This window comes from Ciconia boyciana, chromosome 1, assembly GCF_034638445.1.
Source record: "Ciconia boyciana chromosome 1, ASM3463844v1, whole genome shotgun sequence".
Lineage (NCBI taxonomy): Eukaryota > Metazoa > Chordata > Aves > Ciconiiformes > Ciconiidae > Ciconia > Ciconia boyciana.
The window spans coordinates 83,725,465-83,748,726 of record NC_132934.1 but is presented as its reverse complement, the minus strand read 5'-3'; the positions used below and the strand labels follow the sequence as shown (position 1 = coordinate 83,748,726).

Below are 23,262 nucleotides of genomic sequence, written 5' to 3'. Positions count from 1 at the left end.
TTCTTAATAATGTTTAAACAGTCTGCATGTGCATGTGTCTGTAGAGATGCCCTCAGTGGAAGTTCCACTGGCTGACCCCAAACTCTCAGGGATGGGTGTTAAGGGATGCTATAAGTGGCCACCATCTCCAGCAGCTCCAGGATGCAGCAATTCTTATCGGCTACAAAGCCCAGGCTGGCCCTCTCCAAAGCTGTGCCTGGGGTTTCTTAATGGCCCATCAATTAGTGGCTGTAGACTTTTGGTCTCTGTCATTGCCTCCATTACCCCTTATCTATCAGATTTGTGTCTCTGTGTGTCTTGCTCTCTTCCCATTTGCATTGAAAGGGGCTTTGATTGATTACCTTAATGAAGCAGATGCTTTCTCCTTCTACATAGCCTTACACTGGGTACCTGGCACTGAGGTGGATCATTAACAGGACCACTTAGGAGAAAGTTACAGGATCCCTTACAAGGTAATGTCACTTATTCACTTTTCCAACATACAGCTACCTAGTCTCGCTTTGTTAATATTAGCTTGATAATGGATAACTGATAGCATTGTTGTTTTGTATGATACTGCTTTCTCAAACTTCCATTTCATGATATGCATGCAAACACAAGTCTACTATAAATTTTTCTGTTGCAAACACCGCCAGCTAAGAGTGTTAGAGGTGCCACTGGCAGTATGTGCAATATTATCTTAGCCGGGACTCCTAGCAAGGCCTTCTCTACCCAGGCTAAAATCACTTTCCTCATTATGCATTTGGAGGAACTAGGAGAGCTGTAAATATCACTTGCACACAAATGCAGGAGATATACCAAATGCCACAGCAGGATTTTAAAGAATTGCTTGTCATTTTGGAAATAATGCCCTTCACTTTCATGGCAGGGGAGCTCTGTTGAAATATTTGGGATTTGGGACCTGAGCCAAACTTAGATAGAAGAATTAAGAACAGAAGGGACTGGGAAATGAGGTAGGATAAGAACAGTGAACTGGAAGGGCTGGGAGAGGATAGAAGATGTGAACAGGAGGAGCGGACATGAGCAGGAGCCAAGGCACATGATGGCAGGATAAACATTTGGGACCAGCTCAGGGACTGTAGGACAGAAATAAATTAAGGGATGGAAATTGAGTGATGGAGTGCAGGAGTGACAGAGGTTGAATGGAACCAAAAGAGCACGAAGTCCAGCTGAAGTGTGAACAGACATGTCAGAGGAGTTGCGTGTGATACTGCAGAACCTGAATTCGGACATAGTGTTTGTACACCTCAGTAATCCTAAACTGCCTAGCAAATAGTTGCAAAACCCTTCATCTTTTTTCTGCTCATGGGTCTGCATACTGTTGTTATCTTCTGTCCCACTCATTCATTTGCTCACACAGCATAGGGTTGTGTTGTGAGCCTAAAAATTGTGACCGTCTGGCAGGCTAGCATGTTTTTCATCCTGTGATAAATAGAGCCCAGGAGCCCCTGGCATACTTCTAGGGGGTCTCTCTCTGTAAGGCATCTGAGAAAAACCAGGTTTGCATGGAAAATAATTAAAGGATTTGGAAATAGAGGTTTAAAAGATGTTTAAAAGAGGTTTAAAAGTTACTCATCTGTATGATAAAAGTTGGGGGATTTTATTTTCAATTTTAGTTTTTTGAAAGCCCAAGACAAACACAGCATTAAAGGCACTTTAGGTTTACAGAGGTAAGTATTTGAAAGCTAGGAAATGCTCACATGAAAGTTTCTGGTGCAAGCTGATTTCCCTTCCCCTTCTCCCTTTATTCCAGTACTGTGACACAATTTTTAGTTCCACAGTGGTATATTTTTGCCAGTACAAGAACCTGTCCTCATTCAACGCACAGAAAAGATAGTGGTCCAGGAATAGTCCTAGGTAATATAGTGAATGAGACTGTCATCTTCATCATGGAAGTGTAATTCTTCCTCCATCAGTTAACAGTGGCACAAGCATCCTATTCAAAGCGTAGTGTAGAGAGAGCCTGCGTAGTATTTTGTAAATATGAGAGCATTGGAAACTATACACTGTTTTGTTATGAAATTACAACTGTAATATTAATAGTACAGGGAGACTGTTCATGCAAGTGTGCATGTGTGAACGCATGTATGTGTGCATGCATGTGAATTCATTGTGCTATGGCTGATATCTCTATAATAACATCTCCACTGAGTTTGCTGGCTTTTCTTCAAATGTGTAACTAATGGGGAAAGGAGGGAACTTTATACGGAAGAATGAAAGGTGACAGAAGCTCAGAGAACTGGGATGGATGCTCTCCTATCAGAGAATAGTCAGGGTTGCTTCTATCTTGGCAAAACTGGGAAGTCTTATCACTGCCCATTGTGGCAATGGTGGAAACTGCAGTGTGTTGGATACATGAAGAGGGTATTGTTAGATGCCCGAACCCTACTCACCCTGTTGCCATCTGATGCTCTGAGATCTGAAGTTACACAAATTGAGAATTCCTCATATATTTTCTTCCCTCTTACAGTTTAATGTGAATACAAAAGCCAATGTTTCATTTCCCATGTTCAGTGAAGTCACTCACCTTTCATAGCATAAGTGTGTCCAGCACTCTGCCAGAGAAGAGAGTAACGTTTCAGATCTATGCATTCGCTTGGACTAGGATAAAGAGGCTGAAGGCAATAAAGAATTTGGCCATTAACATTTGATACCATATCAGTTAGTTAGCTGCTCTGATGCCTGGAAGGCTGTTAATAAACAGATAGTTTGTTCCTCTTTTCTGGTAAGAGAACAAAACAAGGGAACTTCTGTTTCTGAGTGGTATGGCTAACAGATTCACGGTGTAAGCTAATTCTGTTTCCCTCTCCTGTTTAGCAGTTGCATTTATAGATTTATGATTCTGAGTAAGTAGGGAGGTATGAAGTTGGCTGTAATTGGTACTGTGCGTAAATGTAAATGACCATTTCAAATGTGGATGCTCTGCCAGCTATTACATTTTTTCTAATTTCCCTGGCTATTGCTCTTTTTAGACCATTGGGATTTGTTCTACGTTTGGAATATTTTGGCTCCTGGGAGATGAATTCTACCTCAGGGCCTCAAGCCTGTGGGAGCTTATGTTGTACCTCCTAGGCTGCATGTTAAGGTGTTGATGCATGATTTCAGAAGTCCATAGTTCACTAAAGTTACTGCAGGTATGAAGGATTGTTTGTTTTTCTTCTGGTCTCTGCATTTGATATGGGTGAGTATTACAAGAGGTCACATGAGCAAAGCATCTCTAGCTGTTCTCCTGGTTGCCCAGTGTCTCCTTCTAGTGAGTCAGGAAGTCAGCCACCATCTTTGGTGCTTACTGGGCAGGGTCCAGTCCCAAGAGGATTTTTGCAAAAGGGATATGAAAAGTATACTGACTTTGATACTGGGGGCCACTGACCTGCAAGTAAGTGAAGAAACTTGCAGGGTCAGAGGGAGGAGATGCTCAATAACTGGGAAAAGTACCTGAATGTGGGAAGCAGGAGATAGGGGTAGCACAGGAGCCATGGAGGAGAGAATTGGAAAGTTCAGGAGAAGACAGAGTGACCGGGAAACCCAGAAAGGCAGGAAGTGGATAAGAAGTTCTGCATGTGCTAGATACAAATCTAGATACCCGCTTGGGGTATCTCAGTTTTGGAGTGCTTACCCCGAGTTTGGCTTTCCTGAGAAAATGCTACATACCCATAATTTTGTGGCAGCTGCAGTGCTGAGCACATCAAATCCAGTGAAAGGGAGCTAAAGGGAATCCAAAGGATGGCAGCGTTAGCCAAAATGCTGACCCACATTCAGGGGTGCAGAAGACATCCAAGGAACGGTTTGGCTTGTTGAAACTGCACTGCTGTGCTGCAGATTGACAGGTGCCTGTCAGGGCCAGGCTCTGGGAGATGATGACTCTCCAGCTTCTGGAATAGGATGAGAGCCCAGAATCAGGTGTCCTGCTGTTCTAGAGTCAACAACAATTTTTCCCATGGATCTATGAAGGCTTTTTTGTGCACCTTGGAATTAGTGACTGATATAGCCTGGGGGAGGATGTGGTCCTCCTAAACTCTTGAACCATAGCAACATGCCATATCTGGGCTTGGAGATGTGAACACAGCCACCACCTCAAAGAGAAGCTTAGTGGCACCTTTAGGTGGCACTAGTCTTGTCGTGTTGGCTTCAGACCTAGCAGCCAAACCACTCTGCAGAGAGAGTTATGGTACTGCTGTGTGGCTTTCTGGAGTGCTGCTTCAGGGTTCGCCTCTTGCCCCTCCCTGACGTCTCTGGATCTCCCTTGCTGTTCCTCTCCAGTTTTACAAATTGTGTACCATCGCAAGATGCTGGCCCAGCAAGATCCGCATGGAGGCTGAACGGTGGCAGCTGGCATCGCCTCTTAATATAGAAGTGAGGGGTGTGGCTGCACAAGGCAGCGTGGTGCAGATCAGTTTGGGAACAGGCTGTGTGCTAAAAAGAGTTTAGTTGCACGTTGCAAAGGCTTATGGGGTTGGTACTGAGTCTGAGGTGCAGCATTAAGTACACAGAGGGAAATACAGTGAATTCCTAAGGGCTTTCAGGAGCAAGCACAGGTGGTATATAGCAGCCTGAGTGCCTACTCAGAGATGGACTGTGGCAGGAGGTGAGCAGAGCAGGTAGACATGGCTGGATGGGACTGCAGCTCACGTGGAGGCACCTCAGCTATCTGTAACACTGCTAGCTCAGGTAACGTGAAGACCAGAGCTGTGGCAGCATGAAATGTCTGTGTGGGCTGGAAAATCGTCCTGCAAATTGTTGCGGAGCTCCACACTGTCTCTGCTATGCTGCTTGAAGCTTGCTCGTTTAAACCCTGTACAGGATGAGCTCAATCACAGCAGTGACTGCAATGTAGACATGCCCTGTATCCTCTTATAAACCTCAGGAGCTTTTCCATCCCTCCCGAAAGCTGTTTTTTAAAGGGTTTCTCAATAGTTAACCGCGTGAATGAATAAATCGTAATTATGATTCAAATAATCCTGTGAATGAATAATTCATTGTAATAATTGAAAAAGGAATCTCAGCAAGGAGCATTTTACTATTAAAAAGGTAAACATTGATTCATTTTTTTAAAAGAAAGGGTATATTCTCCAGCAAAATATTGTTCATGTGGTTGCCATACCCTAGTTATATATAATATGAAAGAAAAATATGCTTCCTTGTGCGACAGCCATCTTCATATACATGAAGAAATATGCATCCTTTTGCAACAGCCATCTTCAACACTAATGAGTGAGAAAGGAAAAAGGATTAAGCAACATTTAAATCATATTCACCTCCTTCCTAAGGACAGAGCCAAACAAGGCAGCCACAGTCAGCTGGTCAAAATGTCCAGAGCTTGAAGTAACTGAATATTGCCAGCTAGTTAGAGAGGAACTGGGAGGAGGGGTAAAGAGGAGAATGTTTTCTTCTAGATCTGTGCTGCCAAGAGATAGTGTAGGCTAAGCATGTGGCTCGCAGCCAGCAAAGGCATCAGATACTATAATGATAAAAGCCTGCTTAATATTTAGCACCCACAAAGGGCTTTCAAGGGAAAGACACTTTTGTCCTGGGAAGGATGGAAGCAGCTTCACCTGTTAGCCCCCTTTTCAGAGGGAAAAAGTACACTGTCGTGAGTTTCTCTGCACTTTCAGATGTCAAGCGTGACAGGGATGGAGCAAGCCACAGGTTTCTAAAGGCAAAAGATCTGGAAGTCTGCCTGCAAAATGCAGGTTTGGCTCCCAGGGAGACTAAGTGCTGACTGTGTGGTGGTAAACAAACAAATGAGCAAGCTCACCGGTTTGGTACCTGGGAGAAGGGGGCAAACTCTATCCACCCCAAACGAGAGGAGAGAAACTGTATTTACCTGTGTCTTTCCCCAGTTGCAGTGTTCACTGTGTGACAGGTCGCCTCCATCTCTGGATGGTCCGATGCCACCGTCCTGCTTGCATCATGGCAATGACATTTATAAATGGAGGTCCGCGAGCCACAGGCATGGAGTGACTCGCTCAAGGTCAACTACAGCCTGCGGCAGGGACCGACACAACACCGAGGTCTCCCGAGTCCCACGGCTGAGCTCTGAGCACTGACCGGAGCCGCGGCGTTTGACAGTCCCCGTCAGGGTTTTGACTGAAGGGCCCGGGGCAGGGGCAGGTTTTCGTGGCGGAGGGGTGGGGGGAAAAGAAGGGCGGGGGCGGTGCCACCCCTGGGGCAAGCTGTTGCGAAGCGCCTGGCCGGAGAGCTGCAGCCCGCGGCGGGATCCCCTCGGGGGTACCCCCCCCAAAAGCCGGACGCCCCTGCGCTGGAGCTGCTGCGGCCGCCGCGGCGGGGGGCGAGGGGCGGCGAGCACCAGCCTCTGCCCACGTCCACGGGTGCGTGTGTGTCTCGCTGTGTGGGTGCGTGCATCTGTTTGTATCTGAGCGTGTCCGTGCTGGCGCTGCCTGTATCTGCGAGTGTCTGTCTTTCTCTACCCGTGCGTGCCTCTGCTCACGGGTGCGTGTCTCTGCGCGCGTCTGTGTGCGTCTGCGTGTACCTCTCTCCCTCTCGCTCTGTGCAACCGTGTGTGTGCGTGCTCGTACGGCTCCCTCTCCTCCTCTCGCTCCCCCCCTCCCGTGTGTGTGTGTGCGCGGCGGGGACGGCAGAGCCGGGCGCGCCGTGCAGCAGCGGCGCTGCCCCAGCGCGGGGCAGAGCACGCCGGAGCCGGAGCCGGAGCCGGGGCCGGGGCCGGAGCCGGGGCCGGGGCCACAGCCGCAGGAGGAGCTGCGCCGCGCCGGGAGCCCCGCGGAGGCGCCGGGCGAGCGCGGCCGCACCGAGGCGCAACAGGCGGGGCGGCGGGGCGGCGGGGCGGCGGGCGGATGGCGGCAGGCGGCGGCGCCGCCCGCTGAAGGCGAGGGGGCGAGGCGGCCGCGGCGGCGGGTGGCGGGGCAGAGCGGGCGGGATGCGGGCGGAGGAGCCGCTGGCGCTGGCGGCCCCGCGGGCGGGCGGCGGCGAGGCGGAGGCGGAGGCGCCGGGCGAGGAGCGGAGCGGCGGCAGCTGCTGCAGCAGCGAGCGGCTGGTGATCAACATCTCGGGGCTGCGGTTCGAGACGCAGCTGCGGACCCTCTCCATCTTCCCCGACACGCTGCTGGGCGACCCCAGCCGCCGGGTGCGCTACTTCGACCCGCTCCGCAACGAGTACTTCTTCGACCGCAACCGGCCCAGCTTCGACGCCATCCTCTACTACTACCAGTCCGGGGGGCGGCTCCGCCGGCCGGTCCATGTGCCCCTCGACATCTTCCTGGAGGAGATCCGCTTCTACCAGCTGGGCCAGGAGGCCATCGAGACCTTCCGGGAGGACGAGGGCTTCATTCAAGAGGAGGAGAAGCCCCTGCCCCAGCACCACTTCCAGCGCCAGGTCTGGCTGCTCTTTGAGTACCCCGAGAGCTCCGGGCCGGCCCGGGCCATCGCCATCGTCTCCGTGCTGGTCATCCTCATCTCCATCGTCATCTTCTGCCTGGAGACCCTGCCCGAGTTCCGCCAGGAGCCCAAGGGCGCCCAGCCCGGGTTTGGGGAGGCGGCTCCGCCCGGCGACGAGGCGCTGCTGCCGCCGCCGCCGCCGCCCAGCGGGACTCCGCCGCCCCTGCGCCCCGCCGCCGGCGCCGGCCCCTTCTTCACCGACCCCTTCTTCCTCATCGAGACCCTCTGCATCATCTGGTTCTCCTTTGAGCTCCTCGTCCGCTTCTTCGCCTGCCCCAGCAAGCCCGAGTTTTCCCGCAACATCATGAACATCATCGACATCGTGGCCATCATCCCCTACTTCATCACTCTGGGCACCGAGCTGGCCCAGCAGCAGCAGCAGAAGCAGCAGCCCGGCAGCAGCAGCAACAATGGGGGCCAGCAGCAAGCCATGTCCCTGGCCATCCTCAGAGTTATCCGCCTGGTCAGAGTCTTCAGGATCTTCAAGCTCTCCAGGCACTCCAAAGGGCTGCAGATCTTGGGGAAGACTCTCCAGGCCAGCATGAGGGAGCTGGGCCTCCTCATCTTCTTCCTCTTCATTGGGGTGATCCTCTTCTCCAGTGCTGTCTACTTTGCAGAGACTGATGACCCTGACTCCCTGTTCACCAGCATCCCTGATGCTTTTTGGTGGGCGGTGGTGTCCATGACCACCGTGGGCTATGGGGACATGTACCCCATGACGATTGGTGGCAAGATTGTGGGCTCCTTGTGTGCCATCGCAGGTGTGCTCACCATTGCCCTCCCTGTTCCTGTCATCGTGTCCAACTTCAACTACTTCTACCACCGAGAGACTGATCATGAAGAGCAGTGCCAGTACACCCACGTCACCTGCGGCCAGCAGCAGTCACCGTTCTCTGAGCCCAAGAAAGGGGACAGTAATCAGTCTCTCAGCAAATCTGAATTCCTGGAAGCAGAAGACCTGGAGTCCATGAAATATTCCAACTTCATTCCTCCCAACAACCAGGGTTATAAAGAGAAGAAGATGCTGACAGAGGTGTGATCGGTTTTGTTATCGTTGGTCCAGACACACAGCTACAAGCTGCTGCACAGCCGTCTTCCCACTAGCAGCTGGATCTATTCAGCATTTACGTGCCAGACTGTGAATTGTGATACCGTAAACAGAATGATTGTGATAATGGGCTCTTCTGTCCTGATTTGCTGTTTCTCATTACTGTGTACAGCCAGAAATGTTCTTGCTTTATTCCGTGGCGTGCTAGCTGTCATCCCCCACTCCCTCGTGAATTTCTTTCTCTGTTTTTGAAGACTGCTTTAATCCAATATTTGCTCTGAAACCTAGCCTTTCTACTCCACTAGCAGAGAAGCCCTTGCCACTACTTCGGCTGAAGGATTCAGCAGGCAGTAAACAGTTAAAGGGGCTACAAACATCTGGCTCAAGCTGTGCCCTTAGTTCCTGTGCCAGCGCAGTGCCCTTGGCTGTGGGATCAGTCACGCCTGCCATGCCATTGCCTTTGAATAATGGAAACGCTATAGCCAGCATCACAGTGAGTTCTGCAGCTGTAGGGGAAAGTCAGCAAGCAGATGCCTGCCTTCATTGCAACCCTTGGCATGCTAAAGATCCTCTTGGTTTATGTTTCAAAAAAGGTGCATAGATCTAAAAGCTCTTTGCTACTTGTGACTATATACCATTTATCAAAAACAGGCTTAAAGCAATCAACAGGCTTGGTGAAGATTCTCTGTGTTTTGAGCTTATTTCAGCCTTATTTATGCCAGTGCCCTGATGTTAATTGGCTTTTATAGTACCAACTTAATCTTCATAGTGGTAAGTGCCTTCTGATGCAAGGCACATTTGAGTAAAGTCATTTGTTATCTCCGCAGTTTGTCTCCACACAATAGCGTTTAATGAGATGTACTTTATGCTTCAGATATCCAGTTCTGCATTCAGGCATGTGAGAGCAATTGACTCCACTGCATTTTTATTAAAGCGTTTGTATAGCTGAGGGAAGTTTGCATGTTGGTATTTTGTTGACATTGCTGAAAAACCCCTGAAAAACAGACAGCTGCACCTGTGCTGTCTGAAGATTGCACTGATTTAGCGGGTCACAGGCCTAAATTGCCCCAGGATAAGTGTGTCAACATTTGAGATTGGGATTGGCACAGACACAAACTTCCCTAAGCCATCTGCACAAACCCAACAGCATACCCCAGACCTTTCAAATGAGGGGAGAAACAGCTAGCCTTGAAGAGATGCTTTTGCTGTATTACTGATCTAGCCAGTTCTTGGTATTTCATGGATAGAAGGCACAGCAATGTCTTTTGCATGCACTAGTTTTTGTGAGAGCAACTTAATGCTAGCAATGCAAAATGCATAGCTTGGCCTGCAGTGCTGGGTTTGCCAAGGGACCAGAGATTTGCATCTTAAGATGCACATTTTGCTTCCCAGATAATTTCATTTTTTTAATCAGCTCTGCCTTACACCTAACTTTAAAATGCTTCAAATGCTGCCAGTGGGTGAGAAGGGGAAATGGATGCTTTCAGATTCTATTGGCAAATTTTCCTGCAAGGAAAAGTCTTTCATGTTTTAAATCTAAGTGTATATTCTGCATTCACATGCGTGCATGTCTATGAAAGCAAAGGCAGCCATTAATGCCTTGCATCATACTGTATGATATGCATATTAGAATGTACTACATATTGCATGTGACACATGTAATACATAAACCAGACATAATATCAAGATGCAAAGTATATAGAATACATTTTATGTATATGTATATATTATGCTTTTCAACCATAAGGCTAAGAATGCTAAAGGCATATACTTTAATATAGTCAGAACTGACTATAGAACTGGTTGTGAGATGGGATCTGTTTGCATCTTTGTTACCCTACTTGTTTTTTGCTGTTGTGGGATCTGACTCCATGCCTAGAGTGCTTTTATTGTGGCCTCTCCTCATCTGGGCCCTGATCATATGGTAGAAGTTGTTTGTGTAAATCCTAACTGCTGCATTTCTCCAGAGCCCCGTTGTCTTCTCAAAGGTTTTTAATGTACAGGGATCTCCCTCGGGGTCAGCGCACAACCATTATATTAAAACCTCTGTTCTCTCTCTCACTGAAGTCAGTAGCAAAATGCCACTTGTCTCAGTTACTGCAGGTCAGTCTGGGAGACACAAGTGTGATGCGGTGAGGGCTCTATAGCTGAGAGGAGTTTGCCTGAATACATAGGTGCCTAATTCCTCTTTGGTTCATCGGGGCTGAGGCAAATGTCTGTGAAGGTCTGGGCCTTGGGAGCCATTCTGTATCCCTTGAAGCATGTAACCAGCCCGTGGGTAAGTAATCCTGATGAGTAAGTGGGACTGAGGAAGGATCACCATGGTGGCATCTCTGTTGATTTTGTGTAAAAAGTTGTCTTGGTCATTGAGTTAATTCAGTAAAAAGCTGTTGTTATTCTTAGTTGTGATTCAGGGTCACTATAATGAAATCTTTTTTGTGAGTGCAAGAGAGTGACTTTTCTTCAAATTTTGTTGCTCTAGCAGATGTGCTAGAAGCTAGCAAAAGAACCTGCTATTTAAGAGGGGTGTTTCAAGGCTGCTGCTGTCTCCTAGCAGAATGCCCATGTTTGGGCTTATTTTATGCCTGAGTGTATCAGCTGATAAAAGTTTCCCCAAAGTAAGATATAAAAAACTCAGGTTAAGCACAGGAGGAGGCATGAGACACACTGAGCCTACATCAGAAAATTCCTGTGCTTGTTTCTTCCCTTGGGCTTGACCCCGTTGCCCCTGCCAGGCAGGAGCCCTCCCTGCTCAGAACAGGTTGTTCTCCCAACCAGCACAACGGACGCCTGGGCATGGAGACTCGGGCAAAAAAAAGATGTGAGGCAAATTACTGGTAGCACAATCCCAGTGTGTCTTATAGAGATGCTCTTCTAAAGAGATTTCCTGCTCTCAGGTGAAATTCAGCAGTGAGTTTCTAGCTGGAGTGTTGTCTGCGTGCAGACACGTGCACACACGCACATGCATACACAAAACACCGGTGTGAAGGAACTTTGTTGGAAACAGGCAGCTTTGTGCAGTTTTTTGTGATCCATGTTTTTCAGTTCGGAAAAGAAAGTGCAAATGAAAATGTGTAAAACAGGAGTGGTGTTTGCTCCCTGGGTTTTCTGTGTTAGAGATAAGAGAAACACAAAAAGCCAACAGAAGCTTGGAAGCTGTAACCTAGGGACTTTCATTTGGGCATGTAAATCCTTCTCTAAGCATCTCCTGAAAAGCAAGGCAGTGAAGTCCCAGAGTCATCAATAATACTATATATTATAGAACTTCTGCAATTCGACATTTTTATTAAGCAGCCTTCGGATTTTTTTCAAAGTGAAAAAACTGAAGTGATATAGTATCACCCGTGCCATTGACTTTACAGAGGACTCATGTCACCAAATCACGGAGATGCTTTCAAAAATCTTACCTCAAGTTCTCAGTTCTTAGCACTCACTCTTGGATGTTCAAAATACAAATCTGTCTGTCTAGCTATTTCCTTCTGAAGGCAGAGCACATCCTCATGAAGCAAAGTAGGCACCTCCAGGGACTTGTTTCCATAACAACCTCCCAGACTGTTTCTCTCTACCCTGTGACTTCGGCTACAAGCAAAAGCACTCGTTCAGTATTTTCAGTTCTCAGATATTAGTACCTTATCTTTACAGCTGTTTGCTTACTGAAGATGATCCTGTCACCTTGTATCATGTACAACTGTCCTGTCCAACTCCAGACAGACAGTTATCAGCATTTGAAAGCAGAGAGTGCAAACCAGGAGATGGGAAGGGATTTTATCTGTATATCCTTGCACACAGAGAGGTGGGGAGTGTGTGAAGGACGATCTGAGCAGTCACAGTCAAGGAGCTGAGGGGCAACTGGCCTGTGAATCCATCATCTGAGTGCACGGTGACAAGGAATACAAGCTAAAGCATCACATTAAAAAAACAGAAACTCCTCTTTCAACAATCTCACTAGGAAATAGCTTTGCTGTAGAAGAGACTATTGCTTCTTCCTGAACCCTTGGCTGTTCTGTGACAATGAGTTCCTCAAATAATTTTCCCACAGGATGTTTTGCACCAAGTCCATACAGGGCAGAAGTCATCCTGTTGGAGGTGGGGAAGGAAAAAAAGGAAGAAATTTACTGAGGACACCTTTTTTTATCCACAACTCATCAACCACATAAAAGACTGTAAGCACAAAAGGCATGAAACGCTGTTTTGCGATAATTCGAGGTCTACATTACTGGTGGATTCCTGCACTTACCTCCAAGATAAAATTCCTCTTCTGCTCCTGTTTGGAAAATATTGCAATTTGGGATTTTTGAGCAATTTTCTGGTTTGGCCCTGTTCCTTTTGATCTAGCTTTCATGGATAAAAATTCACTGCTACAGCAGCTTTGGGGGTGAAGGTGACTGGACTTGGTGTTCTCTCCTTGGCCCTCTCGTTCAGTGTACAGAGATCCCTATGGAGATAAAGAAGAATTAGTATAAAGGAAATTCAGGGCAGCAAGAGACAGGGTAAGGACTGAAGTGTCTTCCATACCGTGATGGAATGAACAGCATCATCCCTAAAAGCAAAGGAACAAACAGCTCCAGTGTCTGCTGCTATAGCAGAAGTAGGTAAGGTTTCTTTTTGTTCTGTGAAATTAACGACTAAGAGTTTCTTGCAATTAATCAGGAAGGATTTCCTAATTAAGATTTGCAGCCTAAAGGGATAATCTGGTTCTAGGTGAAGAAAGAAAGATAATTATAAACTACAAAAATACAGTATGAGCCAGATCATCACCATCTGCTGATTCAAGTTGGCAAAACTCCATTTAGTACAACTACCTTGGTTTATATTGGGCTCCAGTCTTCTGCATCAAGTCAAAACATATGTACTATTTGTTAAAATGCTTATTTTTGTTTGTTCTTCTCTTGAGGTCCTGTTTAGATCGGGGAAAGATCTGCAGATTACAGCAGGAGTTAACCAGAGCTTTCCCAAAAGCTCTCATCTGACTCGAGTCCAAGTAAGTGTACCAAACTCAGCAAAGTTAAGCTTCTCTTTAAGTTTATATTGACAAAAATAAGAGCGGCAGCTTTTTTTTTTTTTTTTTTTTTTTTGGTCAATGGTGGAAATGTGCAGGCGAATTCATAGAACAGTTTAAGACTAAACGAGATTCTGCCCTCAGCTGCAGCCCTATAAGCACAAGATAGCTCTATTTACATTGCTGTAACCGAAAGCACAGTCTGAGCTCTTCATCTTTGTTCTTTGGAGCTCACACTGTAGACAAATCCTATTCTGAAGACATTTGTAGCCATATTATCAGCAGGCTCACAGTCAAATCCCTGACTTGCAGTCATCTGCTTTACACATAAAGTTAAGGAGGGGAGCAGGTGCTTGCAGGATGAAAAGACTTAATCCTCTGAAAAAATGAACAATTGCCAGTGAATGCTGAGTGTCCTTAGCTGCCACCAAAGACAGTTGGTGATGAAATTGCCCATTAATTACAAGAAGGAGCTCTTCTTGTGCAGGATCAGGTCCTAAATAAAGCAAGACCCTAGTCAGGGAGATAAACCCAGAAGAATGTTTTTGGGGGAAAGCAGACAGTGACTGCAGTAACATTAATTTCCAGTGTAGCTTATGTTGTTAGTACATGTCAATTCTATATGCCTTGCCTAGCTGGCTGGGTTTTCACTTGCTCCAGGGAAGTCTGTCTGGGGCTTGTTGACTGGCACAAGAGCTTGAATATTATAGCATAGTTTTACGCTTTGGGAAACACATAACTGTGATCAGTGTGGGTTTTACGTTCCTAAAGCATAAACATTCATTGATAAACATTCACTGCAGGAAACATCCATGTTGTGTATAGTGCAAATTAAGAGGGGCTGAAGCAATAGAAATAAAAAACTTTCCTGTGTACGACTTTTTCTTAGTGAAAGAAAGGAAAGGATTTACAGGAGGGAAAGTGCTCCGTGGTCACTCTAAAATACCGAAGCTGTGTTGCCTATGCATTAGAGACAAGACTCATGGGAAACCTTTGTCTTCATACAAAATATCATTGAAAGTTCAGTAAATCCTTCTTTGGCTTCACTTTCACTAAATGGATATAGAATCATAGAATCATTTAGGTTGGAAAAGACCTTTAAGATCGTGAGGTCCAACCGTAAACCTAACACTGCCAAGTCCACCACTAAACCATGTCCCTAAGTGCCCCTAAGTGCCATATCTACATGTAATATATAAAGATACTTACTCAGTGGTATAAAGTTTTGGAAGGCCCTTAGTCAAAAAGTGCTATAAATCACAAATTTACCAATTTAATTACCGAATTTACCAATTAAATTACCAAATTTAATTGGTATTGTAGCCATTGTTTGTTTAAAGAAAACTGGGGTCTCAATTCTGCTCTCTACCTGAGGTTAGGTAAATGTATCCTTAAGGATGTAAATGGTGTGACTCCTAATTTAAGTAACTGTGAGAGAAGAATCAGGCCCAAAGAAGAGGGCTGTAAAGGCAGATGTCTACAATAGATCTCTTTAGCTGTTGTAGATACACATTGCTCCATTCACCTAAAAGGTTGTATACAATTTTACACCAACAGAAGATTCAGCTTTCAGAGTACATATTGGTTTGTTCTCTTACATTCTCTGGAGAGAAATTAAATGGTATTTTACCAGAAAACTGGAACATTACTGTCTCCTCTTGCTGCTTGTTGATGCATCTGTTGTTTTCAATTAGCTTGATGGCATCCATTTTCAGGAAGCAGATGCTGCCCTCTTTTACACTGGTGCAATTCTGGAATAACTCCACTGACGTCAGTGAAGTGACTCCAAATTTATCCCTGGTGAAAGTAGAATTGGACCACAGTCTTTTTGTTTGCCTATCTGCTACAGTGCTCTCAGGAAGGTGCACCATTACCATACCATAAGGGGAAGGCGAGTGCCCATCTGCTGTGCCATGCTCAACTCTTCTATGTCCTTGACATCACACCCACGTGCCTGGCTGGAGCAGAAGTCAGGCTGGTGTGAGGTGTGCATGGTCACCAGATTCCCCATGTTGAATGGAGCAGATGCTGGTCCTAGATTCTTGACCACTTTCCCATTCCAATTTCCATCAGCTTCCTCTCTCTTGGATATGTTTCCCAAGGAGACAGAATTTTTTTAAGCTAAAGAAATGTTACTGCAAGTCTTAAGTAATATAATAACAGAAGGGTAGCAGAGGTAGACATGGAGACAAGCTCTACCCCTCCTACTGTTATGGCTGTTATGGCTATGTGAAAATAGTTGCAGTCCTGGCAGGTTGGCTATAGATCTGCTGGCTCCAGTCTCCATTTTCAGGGAATACCAAGTTTAAGCAAATTGGGCTACTTCTTTCCTGCTCTAACTCTGCTGATCTCAGTGATGCTGTCCCTGAAACCGGACAAAAGACTTCACATAAAAGTCATTAGCATGCGATACGGAAAAATACCACTTGAGATGGGGCAGACAAGGGTGAATGGAAGCAACAGAGTCAGTAAAGAACAGAGTAAATAAGCAGCATGAGACAGGAGGGGGGTTCTTAAAGGAGTTCCTCAAGGATTAGTCCTGGGTTTGTTTAAAATATTAGCAGTAGAGCTGAGACTATGAAATGCTGAGACATTGAAGCTCAGCTCAATGCTGAGTTGAGACTATGAAGTGACCAAAGCGTCATCATCAAGGCTGTGGATTAGGACACAGAACTAGATGACTAAATAATTGACTTAAAGAAATGGAAAGATATTAAATAGCACAGAAATTAAAGCTGTGACTGGGATTTATCAGTTGGGGAAGACAGACAAAAAGAAAGATTGGGGGTGCTAAGATCAGTGAGAGAACCAGTGTCACTTAATGAGCCACCAGAGTAATGCAGCCATAAATATTGCAGGTGCAAGTCTTTGAAAGTCTCAGAAGGAGCACATTCAGTACCACCTGGGAAATCTTAATTCCATAAGGCCTCATCTGGAATGCTGTGTGCATTTTTGGTGACCTAAATTTGGTCAGGAAGGATGCACAGAAGAACAGCAAGAATGATCAGGTGAATGGAAAATGCTTTGCAAGAGGAAGTTGGAAGAGCCTGACTTTTCTACGCCAGCAAAAGATTGACAAGACCTATAATTACAAAAATACTGGGGGCAGAGTAGTCAAAAGAGGTAAGAGCTATTTAACCTAAAAGGCAATGTTGGTGTTTGAACAATAGAGCATAAACTGGCTATGAATAAATTTATTGTGGAAAGAAGGTGATTTCTAATATAGCAGACAAAGAAGGAGAAACGAAAGCTCATTCCAGGTTGAATAGGAGAAATGAAGGCAAAAAACCAAATTTTTTTTTTTCAGATGGACTTTGTTAAATTTATGAAATGGATAATATGGAAGTAGTTACAGGCAATGGAAATAGCCTGGGTTCAGTGACTTTGTGTACTAGAATCCTTTCCTACACCTGGGATGTATTTGAGATGCTGAATAGATGAGAAATTGTAAGATCTTCCCTCATTTCTTGTGTCCTCCAGCTCATTTGCTGTACTGCACCCATTTAGCTACAAAATGCCAAATCCTGGTGATTTTATTATTTAGTACTTGGGGTGTGTGGGTAGGAGAGAGAACTAGGGGAGGAGCTGTGAGTCTTGGGAGATGTTTTTTCTCTATGGGACTGGGGGAAGAGAAAGAAGTCCTAGGAGTGGAGCAGGATGGGGCAGGGGATACCAGATCACTCTAGGAGCTAGCCTGGAGACAGAGGGGAAGCCCATGCCCTTTAAAAAAAACACCAGTCTGTTCACTGCTCTTCCCCTCAACCTGGAACCTGTGCTGACCTTGTCTGGTCATTTCTCCCTATCCAGAGCTCTCCAGCTCGATGCTGACCTTCCTCCTTCCTGGGCTCTCTGGTAATTCCTCACTACTGTGAGCTCCCTGGAGTCACTGGAACAGTGCATTGCCCCTAATTTTGAGAAAAGCCTTGAGCCAGCTCTGCTGCAGCTCAGCCAGGGTATCTGATTTGGATGCAGAAATCAACAGCGATGCATGACCTTCAACAGCTTTTGTTGAATGGAAGGTCAGAGCAGTTGATAACAATGGCCACTCTGGCCTGAAGAGGTTAGCAGAATAATTTCCTATTCCAGGCACTGTTCTGGCAAAGACACAATAAAGCTTCATGTTTCCTCTCTTACCTCTTTCAGTTCATTTCATCCTGTGGGAAAGTGACAAAGTAGCCCCTTGAGCTCAGCAGATAGAATAGACATTGACCAAGGTGTGAGCTTCACCCATCCATCCAGTTCCATGTCAGAAAAGCACCAAGAAGAATTGACCCCTTATACTTTGTCCTTGAGCCTTCTAGCATGTTGCCGCACTTTGTTCACTTCTGTGAGGAAACTATCATCTTGTGATTTGTATCTACATTTTGGGTAGCAACTTCTGCTCTTTAACTTTGAAATAGCTCTGCTTTTTCTCCCTTAAGTAGAAAAAAAGAAAAAGCAAGGCAAAGAAATTTTACGAATAACCATGCACATTATGAAAGCATGTGAATACAGACATCACTTGAGCTTTATCAATGACATTAGCAGGATGGTGCACACAAATCTGGTTGCCCATAAGTTGTTTTAAGGCTTGTCCCAAGTGCTTGGCATCGTTTCTTGAGTTATGGCAGCAAGCAAAATTAGGAAGGAATTATTTCATAACAATTACAGAGCAAGCCAATGGGTTTCATTTGAACCATGAACCCAGTGTTGCATCTGTTTCTGAGCTCAGTTCACTTTGACACAGATGGAAAAGGCCACCATCAGTATATGTTTATGTGCTTCTTAATTTACTGTTATTATACCATATGCACTGCCATTGTGTATAGGAGCCTCAGTCTTGAGGCCTGCAACATATTAATGGTAAAGATCCTACTGCAGCAATCATCACACACAGAGCAAAAAGCTGGTCAAAGAGCTTATACGATTAAAATTGTATATACCTCTTTGGAGCTTGAATAACTTTCTAATGGTGAGAGAGCATTATTACATTTTGATTTTATAGCAGGAACGGAATGAGGCACAGTTAGCGGTGGAGGGAAAGCAAGAGTCTAAATGAGCAGAACCCATGACTCCTTCTTTAGTGCTACAGAACAAATCTTCATATTCTTGGCCCTGGCAACCATGTCTTTTAGCAAGGAGATCTTGACTTTGAAAGGGAGTACAGTTAAAGAGCACAGGAGCAAATCCTACAAGTAAATTATGTTGATTCATGAGGATGTGTAAGAAGCCCAACTAGAACTTAATCTGGCTACTGCCGTAAAAGACAATAAAAAATGTCTCTATAAATACATTAGCAACCACAGGAGGGCTAAGGAGAATCTCCATCCTTTATTGGACGTGGGGGGAAACATAGTGACAAAGGATGAGGAAAAGGCTGAGGTACTTAATGCCTTCTTTGCCTCAGTCTTTAATAGTAAGAACAGTTGTTCTTGGGGTACCCAGCCCCCTCAGCTGGAAGACAGGGACGGGGAGCAGAATGAAGCCCTCATAATCCAAGGGAAAATGGTTAGTGACCTGCTACAGCATTTAGACACACACAAGTCTATGGGGCCGGATGGGATCCACCCAAGAGTACTGAGGGAGCTGGTGGAAGTGCTCACCAAGCCACTTTCAATCTTCTATCAGCAGTCCTGGCTAACCGGGAAGGTCCCAGTTGACTGGAGGTTAGCAAATGTGATGCCCATCTACAAGAAGGGCCAGAAGGAGGACCCGGGGAACTACAGGCCTGTCAGCCTGACCTCGGTACCAGGGAAAATTATGGAGTGGTTCATCTTGAGTGCGCTTAACAGGCATGTGCAGGCCAACCAGGGGATCAGGCCCAGTCAGCATGGGTTTATTAAAGGCAGGTCCTGCTTGACTAACCTGATCTCCTTTTATGACAAGGTGACCTGCTTAGTGGATGAGGGAAAGGCTGTGGATGTTTTCTACCTGGACTTTGGTAAAGCCTTTGACACCGTTTCCCACAGTATTCTCCTGGAGAAACTGGCTGCTCATGGCTTGGATGGGAGTACTCTTCGCTTGGTAAAAAACTGTCTGGATGGCTGGGCCCAAAGGGTTGTCGTGAATGGAGTTAAATCCAGTTGGCAGCCGGTCACGAGTGGTGCTCCCCAGGGCTCAGTATTGGGGCCAGTTCTGTTTAATGTCTTTATCAATGATCTGAATGAAGGGATCGAGTGCACCCTCAGTAAGTTTGCAGGTGACACCAAGCTGGGCAGGAGTGTTGATCTGCTTGAGGGTAGGAAGACTCTACAGAGGGACCTGGACAGGCTGGATCGATGGGCCGAGGCCAGCTGTATGGGGTTCAACAAGGCTCGGTGCAGGGTCCTGGGTCACAACAACCCCATGCAACGCTGCAGGCTTGGGGAAGAGAGGCTGGAAAGCTGCCTTGGCAGAGAAGGACCTGGAGGTGTTGGTTGACAGCCGCCTGAATATGAGCCAGTAGTGTGCGCAGGTGGCCAAGAAGGCCAATAGCATCCTGGCTTGTATCAAAAATAGTGTGGCCAGCAGGACTAGGGAAGTGATCGTGCCCCTGAACTTGGCACTGGTGAGGCCGCACCTCAAATACTGTGTTCAGTTTTGGGCCGCTCCCTACAAGAGAGACATTGAGATGCTGGACCACGTCCAAAGAAGAGCAACGAAGCTGGTGAAGGGTCTAGAGCAGAAGTCTTATGAGGAGCGGCTGAGGGAGCTCGGGTTGTTTAGCCTGGAGAAAAGGAGGCCGAGAGGAGACCTTATCGCTCTCTACAACTGCCTGAAAGGAGGTTGTAGCAAGGTGGAGGTCAGTCTCTTCTCCCAAGTAACAAGCAATAGGTCTAGAGGAAATGGCCTCAAGTTGCGCCAGGGGCAGTTCAGATTGGATATTAGGAAAAATGTCTTCAGCGGAAGTGTTGTCAAGCATTGGAACAGGCTGCCCAGGGAAGTGGTTGAGTCACCATCCTGGAGGTATTTAAAAGATGTGTAGGTGTGGTGCTTAGGGACGTGGTTTAGTGGTTGACTTGGCAGTGTTAGGTTAACGGTTGGACTCGATGTTCTTAAAGGTCTTTTCCAACCTAAATGATTCTATGATTCTAAGCATGGGAGATGCATTTATTGTGAATCTTCAAGCCAGTCTGATTTATTTATGCATAAATAGTATTTACCCATACTCTTTTTTTTTGGCTTTGCATTGCAAAGTAAACAGCTCAAGAATACTCTTGTATTCTTGTAGTGTGTGAAACACTAACATGCTCTTAACTTCTGACCAAGATCTGACCCTATTTGCCCTTTCCATGCTTCAGGTTTAAACCTTCCTCAGTCCAGACCTGCATTCTCATTATGGGTTTATATTTTTAAGGGTAGTGCTGTCATTAAACAGGAAGGAGCTCTATGCACAAGCTTCCTTGTCAGTGATAGAGGAACAGACCTGCTTTGTGTTTAAATCCCACTTCATCATCAGTACATAAAACAGAAAGGTACAGAGCAGATATTTACCTATTGGTCCTATTTGGTGTCAGACGGCCAAACGTAGAACATCTACTTTATTACTATAATTTTTCTTTAGATAGTACCACAAATATATTATATATTTCTCAAGCTCTGAATTATGCTCATATTTCAATGTATCAGAAATAGTACTGTCAGTTACATTCCTTTTAGTACTGTAGACTATGGGCTTTCATGCTTATGAAATAATACCCACAAAGCAATTGATCTTTGCAGTCTGCCCTTGGAGATGTCATAGTGACTTTGAGAAACATTTTTTGGGGTATTCACTATTGCTTATCCGTTAGTCTGTTATTTGATAATCTATTACAGTTTTCTACAGTTGATTGCAAACATTTCTGTAGGACCTATTTCCATCAAAAGATGCCTATTCCTCAAAATCAACAATATTTGTGAGAGGAGTTTCATTTCATCTCATGTTGGTATTCTTTAGAAAATGCATGTTTGGAAAATTTTGTAATGTGCGTGATTGTTTTCTTAATTTCTGAATGTTTTTGCTTTTTAAAATTTTTTTTTAAGGAAATGTATGTAAACAAGGTAAAATACAAAATTTTGCATTTATGTCTTTTTTACTTTTATCTGTAATGAAAGATATAATGTGGATTTGTTTGGTTTTTCTTTTGAAGGGAGGGGATTGTCCTTGGTTTAGGAGAGTTTATTTTTGAAAAACTTTTTTCCAAGCAATGTAGTGGTAGCCATTGGTTGTTCCTGATTACTAGCAGTGTGGCTCCAGTGTCAGCTCCAATACTTCCTCAAATTCAGTTAGGTGATATTCAGATGCTCCAAAACAGATGAAATGGCAGACCAAATAGTAGGATACTACAGCATGTATTAGTAGTGACAGAAGGAATGTTCCAGTGCTTTGGCTATTGCTGAGGCAAGCCAGTTTTTCTTTTCTGCAACTGGAAAACCTGCACAGGTGAAGAAGTTGTTTAATGAGCCCAGACTGCTTTTACAATGCAATCTGACTTGCTAGAACATGTAATTATGAATTCTGAACTCCCCCTATTTCCACTCAGCAGGTAATCTTTCAAGATCTTTCTACTCATAGATTACGTAATAGGAAAAAAAAAAAAGAATGATTACTGATAATTTTCTGGGTGTATTGGGAAGAAGAATGGAAGTAGAAGGTGCTATCTGCAGTCTGCTGTAGCTCACCTCCTTATTTACTTTTTCTTTGGCTCTTTAAAAAAAAACCTGCAGATTTGTGAACTGCCATTAACACTTAGCTAAGTGGATTTCAGAGATGAGTAGTGAGCTCTTCTTTGCATAGTAACCATTAATCAACATTTCCATAGAAGATGTCTGAATACATATTGATCAAGCCAGCTGCAGCTGTGATATAGCTGTGATGGGTTTTGGAGACTGATGCAGCTTTCCTCTCCATTCTCCATCCCCGAGTCATGTAACCTACGCAGCAGAAAAAACACCCGCTGGTACTTCTGGCCCTGGTATTTCTGCTTGTTAGTAAGTTGCATCAAAAGGTTGTGTAAGGTTTTTCATTAGTTAAGAGGCCACTTAATAAGGAAGGTCTTCTAATTAAATATTGGACTTGGAGTCAAGGGGACAGTCCCCACTTACTGTCACATGGCCTTTGGATGTCCCACATATCTCCGTGCCTTGGCAACAAAATGGGACAGTATTATGCCATTTAGTTGCTCCTTTTCCCTAAACCATTTAGGGAGATCTTTTTGAGTATGCCCCATCTTTTACCTAATACCTATATAATGTCAGGCACAGTTGGGGACCCCTACTCCCTAAGGACACTGTGTTGTATTACTGTCATAATAGTAGTAACTAACATATGGACAGTGAGGATCAAACAAACACAGAAGAACGTTTGGCCCTGTGCATGAGACTCATGGAATATCCAGATGCTAACAAGTTCTGCTGTTACCTAGCTCTGTGTCGGCTTTGGGCCAATGCTTTGGCCATGCTGATCTGATTTCTGTTTCTCAGGCTCAGACACAAAATATTCAGTGCAACCCTCCCTTATTCGTGACTCTCTGTTCCCTTGCAGGCTGCCTTATAAAGGTGGCGTGCAAAATATTTCTATCTGACAAAACCCAGAGCTGACTTACTGCAAGGTAAATTGAAAGCCCGTTGAACGTGCCATGGAGATAAGAGGCTGACATCAGCTTTTCACAGCTAGTCCAAAAGAAGTAAATTTATGCAGGTTTTTCTTTTTTTGCCCCTTGAATTGCTATTAGGGACCAAGGTATTAAAGCAGCAGAAGAAAATATACTGGAGATGGGAGGAGTTCACTATCTCTCTCATAGATTTGTATTAGCTCTCCAAGCACGAAGGTGATTTAGATGCTAGCAGCTCACTGGTACTG

At 45.4% G+C, this 23,262-nt stretch overlaps 1 protein-coding gene across 1 annotated transcript; it reads left to right on the top strand.

Moving 5' to 3' along the window:
• The first annotated feature begins 6,895 nt into the window (after window positions 1–6,895).
• KCNA6 (potassium voltage-gated channel subfamily A member 6) lies at window positions 6,896–8,538 on the top strand. The gene has a single exon (XM_072850499.1). It carries the CDS (start codon window positions 6,896–6,898, stop codon window positions 8,450–8,452), a length of 1,557 nt encoding a protein of 518 aa, XP_072706600.1. The 3' UTR covers window positions 8,453–8,538.
• The last annotated feature ends 14,724 nt before the right edge of the window (window positions 8,539–23,262 follow it).